Source organism: Balaenoptera musculus, chromosome 20 (assembly GCF_009873245.2).
Source record: "Balaenoptera musculus isolate JJ_BM4_2016_0621 chromosome 20, mBalMus1.pri.v3, whole genome shotgun sequence".
Taxonomy (NCBI): Eukaryota; Metazoa; Chordata; class Mammalia; order Artiodactyla; family Balaenopteridae; genus Balaenoptera; species Balaenoptera musculus.
Genome location: NC_045804.1, coordinates 247,516 through 261,085, shown reverse-complemented (window position 1 = coordinate 261,085; position 13,570 = coordinate 247,516). Strand labels below are relative to the sequence as shown.

The following is a 13,570-nucleotide window of genomic DNA, read 5'->3' as shown; positions in this document are numbered from 1 at the left end:
CCCGCGAGCCACAAATACTGAAGCCCGTGCACCTAGAGCCCGTGCTCCGCAACAAGAGAAGCCACTGCAATGAGAAGCCCGCGCACTGCAATGAAGAGTAGCCCCCGCTCGCCGCAACTAGAGAAAGCCCGCGCTCAGCAACAAAGACCCAACACAGCCAAAAATAAATTAATTAATTTTTAAAAACCCATTAATTTGCATGCTTTTCTCTTGTCAATTTGTCTTTCGTTAGGGCAGAGGACAAAGATATTTTTCCTCCCCTACAGTCAGAATAGATCTGAAAATTTCCTCCCAGCTCCAACCACTGGTTAAGAGTTTGGGCTCTGGGTTCTGAAACCTGGCTTCACCATTTACCTGCTGTGTGACCTTGGACAAGTTACTTCATGTCTCTGAGCGTCTGTGTCCTTATCTGTAAAGTGGGAGTGATAGTTGTCTTCACCTCATGGACTGGTGTGAAGATTAACTGCAGTGGTATGGAAAGGCTTAGCGGAGTGCCTGGTAGGTAGTAAGCACTCACTGAGGCTGAGCTCTCACTGTGATCAGCATTGTTATTAGCAATCTGTGACCTCGCGGCTGGACCCCTGGATGTTCCTCCTCACACACGCAGTCTTTCTGTAAGCTGTGTCAACCAGAGGCCAGGATTTTAGAGGTCAAACCCCTGCCCAGCTCAGGGGTCTCTTCCTGGCCATGCATCAGCTTCTTGGATACACCCCAAAAGAGGCCCCTGGTGACCTGAGAAAGGAGGTGCAGAAGCCCGGGAGGGCTGTAGGGTCTCCAGCCTGGAGTGCCGGCCCTGGGGTGGAGGGGGTGTGGGCAGGCGGTCCCCAAACCCCACGTGTCCTCTGTGGCAGCACACGCCCCTTAGCCTCTTAATAGTCACCTGTAAATCGACCTACTTCTGCTCTTCCTACTTAAGTATATTTATTTTGTAAATGACAATGTAACTGGAAAATCTTTATTACCTGCCATTAATAGAAGGTGCGACTAAAAGGGTACAGTGCCAACAGCACCACAGTCAAATCCAGCTGGGTTTTTTTTTTTTTTTTTTAAACTTTGGGTTTGTTTATTTATTTATTTATTCATTTTTGGCTGTGTTGGGTCTTCGTTTCTGTGCGAGGGCTTTCTCTAGTTGCGGCAAGTGGGGGCCACTCTTCATTGCGGTGCACAGGCCTCTCGTTATCGCGGCCTCTCTTGTTGCGGAGCACAGGCTCCAGACGCGCAGGCTCAGTAGTTGTGGCTCACGGGCCTAGTTGCTCTGCGGCATGTGGGATCTTCCCAGACCAGGGCTCGAACCCGCGTCCCCTGCATTGGCAGGCAGATTCTCAACCACTGCGCCACCAGGGAAGCCCCCAGCTGGGTTTTTTGTCCTCTCTAGGCTAGTCTTGGATTTACAAGCATCAGAAAGGTGTTAAAGACTTACTAACCCCAGACAGAGCTTTTCTTCTAGACCTCACTGGGGGGATGGAAAGAGAATTGATAAGGAAATAGTGCGGGCTGATGCGAGGCTCCGGAGCCACCGGAGGTCCTCCTGCCGTTTGCGGTGTGGTGGGGTTCAGGGCTGGAGCGCCCGCCTGGGCGGTGGGCTCCAGAGGCCCCGGGCAGGGCATCCCCGACGCGTCCCTCGGCAGGCTCCCCCCAGACCCCCGGGACGAGGACCCATTCACGCCCCCGCCACCCGTGACCGGCCCGCCCAGTGCAAGGACAGAGGCTACGCAGTCTGCGCCCCCCGGGGTCCTTTCAGCCCCAGAAGGAAGACGCTCGCACAGCCGGGCCCGGCTGCCTGCCCCTCGCCCCTCCCAGCTCAGGTCCCCCGAGGAGAGCCCTGCAGTCACGCCAGCGCCGCCCCCCCCCCCCGCCCCCCCAGCGTGCTTCTGGCTCCAGGAGCGAAGACGGCCCTGAAACCCGAGGAGCAGCCGTCCTGGGCCAGGCGCCGAGATGGGCATTAATAGAAGCCTCCTCAGGCCGCTGACACGTCTGGGCAGCTGCTCGGCCCGTCCAGCGCCCCCCCGCCCACGGCCGGCCCCCTCCGGCCCCGCCGGGCACACTGAACAGCTGCGGCCGCCCCGGCCCGACCGCCACCTGCCCGGGAGGACGCGGCCGCCGGACCTGCCCCAGCGCCCGCCGCTCCGCGACCGCCATGTCGCAGACCGAGGCCCTGAAGGTCCGCCTGACCCTCCTCTGCGTGCTGGCGGGCATCGTGCTGGCGCTGGTGGCCGTGGTGACCGACCACTGGGCCGTGCTGAGCCCCCACGTGGAGCACCGCAACGCCAGCTGCCAGGCGGCGCACTTCGGCCTCTGGCGGATTTGCACCAAGCGGATCGTGCCGGGCGACGGCACGGACAGGAGCTGCGGACCCATCACCCTGCCTGGGGGTAACGTACCCTCCCCAGCCCCCCTCCTGCCCGTCCGGGTCCGTCCCGGGAAAGCCGCCCGCCCGTGGGCCCGGGGGCGCGAGCTGGGCGGCGCGCGGTTCAGCCGGTGGCCCGCGGCGGCCCGGCAGCGAGGGCGTCCGGCCCCAGCTGTTTGCGTCCGGCTGGGGCTCGGGGCTCGGCGCCCAGAGCGGAGGTCTGGACGGGCGGGCAGAGGCTCAGCAAAGAAACCAGACTAGGGCTCCGGGTGCACCAGGCCCCACCCTCTCCCTGCAGACACAGGCCCCTGTCCTCGGGTGAAAGGGACCCCCGGCGCGGGGGAGGGGGGCGGTTCATTCTCCAGCCTCCAGGCTGCGGTGTAGACAGGATCGGCCACAGAACTTAGAGGGCCCTGTGCAAAATGAAAATGCAGGACTCCTTGTCACGATTATTAAGAATGTCAAGACGGCAAGAGCACGAAACCAAGCGGGAGTCCCTCCTGGGCACAGCTCGCATGTTTGTGCGGCAGGACCGGGCTGTGGACCAGCCACCTGCCTTTTTGCCAGAACTGTGGGTCCTCCTGCACATCTTCCCTGACCCAGGGCCCCTTCAGAATTAGAAAGTGTTTCCTTCCACTGTGATTTAGATGCCGTCCTCGGTTTCCTACCGTGTGAGCGAAGCACACATTGAAGGAGAGCTCTTTGTCCAGAGCACCTGGTCTGAGGGTGGCTAGTCTGTTCCGCAGACGTGGAGCCCTCCCCATGCATAGCAAACAGAGTGGGTGCTGAGGACAGAGGCTTGTGCAGGGAATCAGAGGCCACGACCCCCAAAGGACTATGGGGCTTGACAAAGCCCATCACAGCCTCTGCTTCTTCCTATAAAACACGGATCTTGGGCTCAGCAACATAAAGTCCCTTCCGGTGCTTACAGCTGTCACTCCAAGGTGACAGTGGACCAGGGTGAGTGCAGCATCCCACCTGGTTTTCAGAATTATGCCCTCTGTTATCAGACGGGCTGTTCCTTGAGCCCTTACCTTCAAGAAAGTCACTGCTAAGTCCCCGAAGATCTTGCGGTCCATGTGGAGAGGAAGGTGCCCAAACCCCTTTCCGCCACTTTGCTCCTTCCTCTTCCTTCCCCTCCTGCTGGCTCCAGGAAACCCCTGCCCTTCTCGCTCCTACTGGACACCCGGAAGACTCATAAACACCCAGCTGTCTTGGAAACACCAAGTCCCAGGCCTGAAGGTTTTAACAGGCACAGACATGTGCTTGAAGGGTATCACGTAGCCCAGATGCCCACGCCCCTCAGCCACTGCTGAGCACACCCATAAACAGGTGCCTCATCCAGCCAACTCCCCTGTGCAGGGCAGGGCAGGGCAGGGCAGAGTCTCCAGGGACCATGCATGGGAACACACAAGGTCCTGTCCACCTGTCCTTGGCGCCAGCCTTTTAAAGCCTGGTGAGTTTACAGAGCAGGAGAAGAGAGAGGTGAGGTGAGTCTATACAAGGAGACAGGCAGGAGGGAGGTGAGTGGACCAGCCACAAGGGACGAGCCGGCATGGTTTGGCCTTGAGCCTGAGCAGACTCTATCTCCAGGCTGTCTTATCCTGGTCCAGAGAGAATCATACCTGCTGTACTTGTGAGCACTGCCTTACCCCCAACAAGCTTCCGAAGTGTATTCCTGCCTTCTCCCCTCCTTTCTCTGCAAGTGGACATCTTTTTCCTTCCCCACCCATCCTTCCTGTGCTCTGTTGGATCACTCTTTTCCAGAGGGAGGAACAGAGTTCATTTGTGTTCTCTCATTTATTAATAACAACATCAACAACTGCAAATACAAACATAGCACTGTCTGCCAAACATTTTTTTTCCTAAGTATTTATTTTATTTATTTATTTATTTTTGCCAGCATTGGGTCTTAGTTGTGGCACATGGGGTCTTTGTTGTGGCAAGCAGGCTCTCTAGTTGTGGCATGCGGGCTCCAGAGCGCGTGGGCTCTGTAGTTTGCGGCACATGGGCTCTCTAGTTGAGGCGCGAGGGCTCAGTAGTTGCAGCACGTGGGCTTAGTTGCCCCGCAGCATGTGGGATCCTAGTTCCCCGACCAGGGATCCAACCTGTGTCCCCGGCATTGGAAGGCAGATTCTCAACCACTGGACCACCAGGGAAGTCCCCCAAACATTGTTTTTTTAAGTGCCTTACATATATTAACTTTGGATGACATCAGAAAAAATGACAGAGTAAGAACCTCTAAAAATCCTCTTCTCCATAAAAACAATGAGAAGATTAGCCAAAATGGTCAGAAGAAACTTTTTCAGAACTCTAGAAATTAACCAGTCTTGCAGCAATCCAGCAAGTGCTTATTCAAGAAAAACTGGTGAATCTCAGTGGGAACAATGAGCTTTGTGGTGTCTTAACGCGCACTATTCCTGTTCTCCCCTCCCCGACTCTGTCATAGCCTTGATAAACCAACAGCTGTGTGAGAAAAGAAAGAAAGAAAGAGAGAGAGAGAGAGAGGGAGGGAGGAAGGAAGGCGGAAAGGAAGGAAGGAAGGAAGGGAAGGGAGGGAGGGAAAGAAAAAAAAAGACTAAGGCAGAAATGTAGGCTATTTAGCTGAGTGCTTGGTCCTCTGCTTAGCACAAAGCCCCTCAGTAAACACTGGGAGATGTGTTGGTTCCAAGCATTTTAGGAAATCTCTGTGAGCTGACCACCAAACTAACTGAGCAGAGGAGATTTCAGTGGCCGTACGTGAATACAGACTTCACAAAATTAATTCAGAAATATCACTTAACAAGCAACAGTAGCCAACAGTCACAGGAGCAAACCCTGGGGAAGAGTGGACATCTAATTTCCAGAGTTGCTACATTATATTGTTTAAAATGTTGAGTTTTAAATTTTAAATTAAAAAAATTACAAGGCACACAAAGAACTAAAAAAGCATGGCACATACATGGGGTGGGGGTCAGGATGGGGGATGCAGCCAATAGATCCTTAAGGAGGCCCAGGTATTGGACTTACTAGATAAAGATTTTAAATCAGCTATTTTAGATACAAAGAACTGAAAGAAACCATGTTTAAAGAACTAAAATGAAGATGAGAATGATATCTCATGACATAGAGAATATCAATAAAGAGATATAAACGAGTTTTAAAAGGCCCAAGAGAAATTCTGGAGTTTTGAAGTACAACAGCTGAAATGAAAAATTCACTAGAGGGGTTATATAGCAGATAGAAGAAAAAAAACCAGTGAACCTGAAGATAGGTCAGTTGAGATTAGCTAGTCTAAGGAACAGACAGGAAAAAAAAATGAAGAAAAATGAACAGAGCCTCAGAGACCTGTGGGACAGTATCAAATGTATTAACATATGCATAATAGCAGTCTCAGAAAAAGAGGAGAGGGAGAGAGGTGGGGGCGGGGGAGGAGCAGGAAGGTTACGTGAAAAATAATGGCTGAAAATTTCCCAAATTTGATGAAAAACAAATCTACAAATTAATCTACAAATTCATGAAGCTTAATGAACTCCAAGCAGGATAAATTCATACCTAGGCACATCATAATCAAACCATTGAAAGATAAAGACAGAGAATTTTGTAAGCAACAAGAGGAAGCAACTCATCACATACAAGAAATTCTTAGTAAGATTAAACAGCTTATTTTTGCTAGAAACCATGGAGGCCGGAAGGCAGTGGGATGACAGATGATGATGGATAGATAGATACATAGATAGATAGATAGATGATAGATAGATAGATAGATGATAGATAGATAGATAGATGACAGTAATCAGGGTCAGCAAATCCTCACAAAATCCTTTACAAGGTGATACTATTATCATCATCCAATCTTACAGATAAACAAGGGACTAAGAAGTTGAGTGATTTGACCAAGGTCACAACTATTATCATCATCCAATCTTACAGATAAACAAGGGACTAAGAAGTTGAGTGATTTGACCAAGGTCACACAGTTACCATGGCAGAGCAGCCAGGACTCGTACACCTAAAGTTCACCTTAGTTGCTACATTATACTACTTATTACAACAACCCGGTGAGGAGGCAGGGGGTTCTCATTCTAGGCGTGAGAAAACTGAGGCTCAGAGCGGCCTTCCCGAGGCTAAAGTCTCAAATCCAGAGTCTCTTTGCTCTCCAGTCCCTCCCCACACCCTCCACGGCACATACAAACACCATATTCCCAAAAGCTGCTGACCCAAGCAAACACATGAGAGACCAACTTTGACATGACGTGATTTAGAGGAAGCTGCATCAAGAGCTGGTGAAATAGAGGAAGCTTTTCAAGGTCCCACTCAGCCATAGAAAGCTGGAGGCTCTGAGGACACAAATTGCCTAATTTGGGTTTTCCACTGACCACGAGTCTTAGAAGGACTGCCACGCACCACATCAGCATCTGAGGTCAATTCCAATGTCTCCAGAACGAGAGCAGGGGCTTCCCAGTTGTCAGAAGAGGCTGCTTGTCTGAAAGCCCAGATGAATCCTCAGAAAGGTCATCCCTTGCCCTTGGGCTGCGTGGAATGTTGTTTCTTTTCAGACTCTGCCTCTTTAGCACAAGGCAGCAGCAGTGCCCAGTTTCTCTAGTGGCCCATCTTCTCTTCTAGTACGTGGGGCAGGACTGGAGCCAAATGAAAGAACATGACACTACTGACTTCAAGAATCTCAGAGGCTCCCTTTCCCATCCGCAGGAGCCCATGCTGGAGACTGGCCATAACTAGACTTCTCCCCCATACAACAGCAATGCTCTGAAGCTCTGGGGTCAGGTCTTGAGGATTTCTCCAACCCCTTTCAATCAGAGGGATGGGGAAACACAGAGCACAGAGAAACCACTATCGGGAGAATCAAGCACTGCTTTTACCAAAAGGGTGAAGATAACCCTGGCCTTGATGCAAGTAACAAGTGGGTGAAACATTTCTTCTGACCCTCAGAGCACTCGTTCCCTTGGTTTTGTGCAAATCAACAAGGTTTTTTTTTTTAATATATATATATTAAAGTCTGCATCAACGAGCATTGGGTTGATACATTCTCAGTGATAACCCAGAGGCATCCCCTAATCATACAAGCTGTGCCAACTATCAGAGAAAGATCTATATTAACTCAAGTTCAGCTTGGAGTTAAATGTGCCTTCTGTTCTAGTTCTTTGAAATTGGCACAGATATGGTTCTGCATAGATAGTCCCTCCCTTAATCAGAATCTTTGGTTAGCCGAATATTCCAACCCCAATAACTGATTTACGACATTTTTTTTTAAGGAATAATCCACTTAAAGTTTTTAGATCACTGAGTCTTATGACTGTTCATGGTAGAAACACAGAAAAAAAGAAATACAAATATTAAAATCACTGTGAGCCATTTGCAGAGACAAGGAGGCTGCAGGAGCCTCGGAGCTGCTAATTATGGCCCCAGGTCACCACCCCGGCCTTGGTGTCTCCGCCAACCTGGTCCAAAGCCCTTGCTCCCTCTGCCCAGTGAAGGGGCTGGAGCCCATCAAGGCAAAGCTGCAGGTCCTGAGCAAGTGGGAGGTAGGCCGGGGGCACGGGGTAGAGGGACGTCAGCGAGGCAGAGGCGAGAAGGCTCATAGACTGCACGCAGTCTCTCCCTCCCACCCGCTACCCACGCGGGGCCCGTCTCAAATGTCCTTCCTTTTCAAGTTGCCCTTGATGCGGTTCACCCAGACAGCACCCAGGCTAAGGGGCGGGGGCGGGGACTGCCCATCCCACCAGGACCGTGGGCAGTTCTTGAGTGACACTGGCAGGTGCCCGAGCTGATTAACCCAAACGGGACCACAAAGGGCCCGTGGCCTCCAACGGGCAGCCACGGGCCCTGCAGCGGACGCTTCTCCTGGTCAGCGCAGAGGCCGCTGGCCTTCCTCATGTGCTAAGTGCAAGAGAGCAGACGGGGTTGGCTCGCCCCTCCTCAAGCCCGAGGACCAGCCACATCAGAGAGAAGCGGAGGCTTCCAGGTGCCCCGCGTGGGTGCCCCCCAGCGCCCATGTGAGAGAGCACTGGAGAGAGGAGGGGAGGGAGGGGAAGACTGAACCTGGGCCCACGTCCCCACCCCCGAATCTGCAGGGTGGCTCCCCCAGGAGCCCGGTGTCTGTCTGGGGGGGGGGGCCGACACCCCGAACTCTACCTGTGCAAGAGGAGCCTCGGCAACGCGGACCTGCCAGACAGCTGGGCCTTGGCCGGGCTCTCGATGGGCCTTTCGTGCCGAACACTGTTCACTTGGCTTGTGCGTCGTCAGGGAGGGAACTGACCGTGAAACACACTTGAATTCAGTCAGTTCTTCTCAGAGGGTTTTCAATGACGACCGAGATTGGCCCTTAAAGAAGAAAACAGAAGTTTTCCTCTGTCCAGAGGGAGACACGAGGAGACCTGTGACTCCGCATGAGCCATTTTGAAGCAGGGATTCAAGAGAATCTATAGCTAATAATCTAACAAATATAAGAGGGTTCCATTATGCTTTAAAATAGCACCAGAAGCTGCAAGAGAGAAAAGCACAGCATCAACCCTGAATCACCAGTGGCAGTCACACACCCCAGGTAACTCAGCTCAAAAGGAAAGTGATTTAAATATAGAAGCTCAAAGAAAAGGCTGTTTACCTCATGGAACATTTACTGCTGCTAAACCGGGCTCCATCTCCCGGGGTCACTCTCTTCCTGGGCTTAGGGGAGCAGCAGTGACCCTGACATTGGGGGAGGGGGAATGGGAGGCCACAGGCTTCAGTGGAACAAGATTATACAGGTCAGGCAGACGGAAGCCTGGACCCCAATGAAAGCTATGACTTCGCAAACCTCAGGTTTGTTTCCAAAAGAAGCTAGGCGTCAGACACCTGGTGATCATTTGAATGTAGCCTGAAGGTAAAGAAATGGATGCACAAACTAGATGCCATATAGACTAGGAGCAGAGATGTTTTTCTATTGAGGTTCAAGGATCCACAGGAAAAAGAATTCAATGAAGGGCCTCACAGAAGTAAAAAGCAACCTATGGGCTTCCCTGGTGGCGCAGTGGTTGAGAATCTGCCTGCCAATGCAGGGGACACAGCTTCGAGCCCTGGTCTGGGAGGATCCCACATGCCGCGGAGCGACTAGACCCGTGAGCCACAACTACTGAGCCTGCGCGTCTGGAGCCTGTGCTCCGCAACAAGAGAGGCCATGATAGTGAGAGGCCGGCGCACCGTGATGAAGAGTGGCCCCCGCTTGCCGCAACTAGAGAAAGCCCTCGCACAGAAACGAAGACCCAACACAGCCAAAAATAAATATAAATAAATAAATAAAATTTAAAAAAAATGCCAACATTGCCATCAAATTTCCTTTAAAAAAAAAAAAAGCAACCTAATTTAGTTTTTTTTTTAAAGAAACAAAATAGTATAAAATAACCCATTCATCTACTTCCTAAATCAAGAGTATAGAATATTAAACTGTATTCAATAAGCAATAAGACTATCCTTTGATTTTACAGTATATCTAGTCATAAGAGAGATTAAAGGAGAAGAATGGAAGAGAAATTATATTGAAAATCAGTGTGAATTTCTTTGTTCTGAGTTCTTCCTCTGCCCCCTATCAAATCCAGATTTTTGGTCCTACTGCCAGCACAGATCTTCTATGGCTTTTCTGACACTAATCAGGTGGGCCAAGCAGCTCACCTGGGGAGGTCTTATCTGGGCTGTTTCTATGGCCACAGGCATTGAGGGCCTAATGAAATGAGCTTTTGATCACGTTTGGCCCTCAATTAGAGGTTCTCTGCCCTTCACCCAAGTCCATATAGATGGCCTACTCAGAAAAGCCCTTTGAAGGGCATTTTAAGGGGCTGCGAGCCAGGCTTCTAAACCTGGCTGAACATCAGAATCTCCTGGAAAGTTCTTGAAAAACACTTTGCTTCCCAGGTCACACCCAGTGCCTCAGGTGGGCCTGGATGCAGATAAGAAACCCAGCCCTAGACTGGATGTGAACCAGGGTTTCTCAACCTCACCACTACTGACATTTGGGGCCTGTAATTCTGTGTTGTAGGGGGCTGTCCTGTACATGGTAGGATGTTCAGCACATCCCGGGCCTCTACCCACCAGATGCCGGTAGCAGCCCTGCCCAGTTGTGACATAAACATGTCTCCAGACACGGCCCAGTGTCCTCTGGGGCAGCATCAGCCCTGGCTGAGAACCACCGTTTGGCCCTTGGTTGACCACGGGTCCTGTACCCCCTAACAGATGACTTGAGCTCTGGGTCTCAGTTTCCCTGTCTGCCTAATGGGCTCAGTACCCCAGTGCTCTCTGCCCCCTGGACTCAATCAGCCTCAGCTCCCTGATGATCTCCCAGCCTCTAATGCAACCCCCTTTCCTACCAGCGTTTTGGTCTCAGGGTTGGTGAAAGATGTTTGTTTCAGCCCAGAGTCAGGGTTTGGGGAGCAGAAGCCCCCTGGGGGACGGCACCCGCCCTCTTTCTGCTGAGCTCCTGCCCTGGCTGCAGCCCTTTCTCTCAACTCATAGGCCGTCTCCCTCCTTTGCAGAGAAAAACTGTTCCTACTTCAGGCATTTTAACCCAGGCGAGAGCTCGGAGATCTTCGAAGTTACCACTCAGAAAGGTGAGCCCGTGTGGAGAGCAGGGAGGGGAGGAAAAGTGGCTCCCATCACGCTGCTGAACCGGAAAATCACGGGCGCAAATGCCCCGACTTCCGGGTCTCGATGACAAGCGGCCCCTCCCGATGCGTCTGAGCAGCAGCCTGGTCGCCCTCTGCGCCCCGAGACAGCCTCACCCGCCTCCAGGCACCCTGAGCGTCCTGCATCAGGGCTCGGGCGAGTTTGTGAAAGGGACTTGCCTGGTAGCTCCCAAAGGGCAGAAGGAGTCCACTTGCCCACAGAGCCCAAGGGACGCCACTGTCACAGGAGCCCTGACGATGGAACAAGGACGCAAGATCCCTGCGATGGTCTGCAGGGCTGGCGGCTCAGAGTGTGCGCGGAGTCCCTCTGAGTCCCTCCCTCGCCTATAAGTCACTCCCCGAGAAGCAGAGGGTGGGGACTGGGGCAGATGCGTGAGGGCCCCTGACGCACACGTGCCCTGGGGGCCCTTGTGGGAACCGCCGAGCTCGGAGGCACCCCCTGGACTGAGTAGAGACCCGCATGTGCTTGTGTACAGAAGACTGCACGCGGCATGGGTATGCACACACACGCACACACGCCCACACATGCAAACACGCACACATGCACACACGTGCACACACATGCACAGGTGCACACACTCTGACACACACACACACGCAGATCCTCTTGGGCACCGAGCTCTGTAACAAGCCACACTCCGTCATCCTTCCAGAGGCTGCTGGTCAGTCCCAGGACAGACCACACCAGCCTGAGTGCCACCTTCTGCCCTGACACTCGGAGGAAGGGTTCTGCTCCAGAAAGGTCTCCAGCCGCAAATCTCACGCTTCCTTCCGAGGCCTCTCCCCTGGAGGGAGGAACTTCAGTTTGGTGCCTGACCTGGGAGAAGGAATTAGGTCGTGTGCACGTCCTGGTCCCACCCCTTAGCCACTGTGCGACTCTGAAGGAGTGATTTAACCTCTCGGACCTCAGTTTTCTCACCTGGGAAAAGGGAACAGTAGAATGTGGTGCTGTCACTAACCTGGCTGCGGCACAAGCAGTGGTGACGAAAGGTGCAGGGGATGAGGCCCCCTCTGAGGTCCCGGCATCCCCGCCCTCTCGTGTGCCGCAGAGTACAGCATCTCGGCCGCAGCCATTGCCATCTTCAGCCTGGGCTTCGTCATCGTGGGGACCGCCTGCGCGCTCCTGTCCTTCCGGAAGAAGCGGGACTACCTGCTGAGGCCGGCAGCCATGTTCTTCGCCTTCGCGGGTAGGACGGGGGCTCCCGTCCGGGGGCCGGGTCTGCGGGGATGCTTCGACCCCATTGTCACGCCTACCTGGGGCCCGGGTGGGGACAGATTCCCAGGCTCCACCCAGGGGCGAGCTTGCCCAGGGCTTCAGCCAGGGCCGGTGGGCCGGGAGGGGCAGATCTCGGCAATCTGTCCATTTCTTACCAAGACTTAAACCTCAAGGCAGGGAGGGTGCTAGTTACTAACAAAAATTTCAGTTAACCTTGAAATAGTGAAACGCAGGAAGGAACGCAAGGCCGCTAAAGGCAAAGGGCGCACTTCTGCAGCTTCCCGATGGGGGCCTCAGTCCCGGGGCCGTTTCACGCCCCCGCGCCTCCCCCGGCGGGGTCTCCACCTGGAAGCCCACGCGGAAGCCCCAGCGGGGCCCTGAGTCCAGCTCTGCCCCCAGGTCTCTGCATCTTCGTCTCGGTAGAGGTCACACGGCAGTCGGTGAAGCGCATGGTCGACAGCGAGGACACCGTCTGGATCAAGTACTATTACTCCTGGTCCTTCGCCTGCGCCTGCGCGGCCTTCGTCCTCCTCTTCCTAGGCGGCCTCGCCCTCCTGCTCTTCTCCCTGCCGCGGATGCCCCGGAACCCCTGGGAGTCCTGCATGGACGCCGAGCCCGAGCACTAGCCCTCCTGGGCCCCGACCCTCCTAGGGGCTGTCGCCAGCCCAGAACATTCTAGAAGGAGGCGGGAGCGCTACTTCTCCCCGTTCCCACCCGCCCCCCCCCCCCCCCCCCCCCCCCCCCCCCGCCGGCAGCACAGCTGCTCGCCCTGTCTGAGCACTTCTCTGGGCGGTGAACCCAGCAAGTGGCCGTGGTCCAGACCTGCCCCACGCAGGAGGAAGGCAGGTGCACAGGCGCTTGGAGAGGCCCGACCTCCCCCTGGAGTTCCCCGTTGTCCTTGATAAGCCCACCGACTGTCCTCTGTGGCTCGTCTACCTGTTCTGGGTGTTCAGCTGTGTGAATGGCCAGACCCCCTCTCCTTCCTGGTGACCCGCACAGCCCCTCCTTGGCTTCTGGGAGACCCAACAAGCAGTTTTTAACTGGTTAGACTCTGACTGTGGTTTGAAATAAAACCTCTTCAAAAACTTGCTTTTTCCTTGGCCTTGCATAGAAATTGTTGGGTTCCTGACCACAGCCCAGGGGCCCCGTGACCCAGCAGGGGAAATGAAGGCGTAGCCCCCGGGGATGTTGAGGACTTTTGTGGGGATGAGAGGGACAGAGGGTCTGCTTACCAACGAGACTTAGAGGTTCTGAATTCCAATTTGTAACTCTGGGCCCTGGGGTTGTCTTTGGGAGAAACCAGAGGCGGTCTGACCAGCCACGGGCGTTAAAAATAAAGAGGGTTATTTCCAGAGC

General features: G+C 53.7%; 1 protein-coding gene across 3 annotated transcripts; it reads left to right on the top strand.

The window, feature by feature from the left end:
* Nucleotides 1–2,009: 2,009 nt before the first annotated feature.
* Nucleotides 2,010–13,304, top strand: CACNG1 (calcium voltage-gated channel auxiliary subunit gamma 1). Of its 3 annotated transcripts, none has more exons than XM_036838314.1 (4): nt 2,011–2,372; nt 10,849–10,923; nt 12,048–12,185; nt 12,638–13,304. In XM_036838314.1, exons 1-4 carry the CDS (start codon nt 2,138–2,140, stop codon nt 12,838–12,840), a joined length of 651 nt encoding a protein of 216 aa, XP_036694209.1. In that variant the 5' UTR covers nt 2,011–2,137; the 3' UTR covers nt 12,841–13,304. The 3 variants fall into 3 exon arrangements, with proteins under 3 accessions (XP_036694210.1, XP_036694209.1, XP_036694208.1); XM_036838313.1 differs by having other exon boundaries at nt 2,016–2,372; nt 12,614–13,304; XM_036838315.1 differs by lacking the exon at nt 10,849–10,923 and having other exon boundaries at nt 2,010–2,372; nt 12,614–13,304.
* The last annotated feature ends 266 nt before the right edge of the window (nt 13,305–13,570 follow it).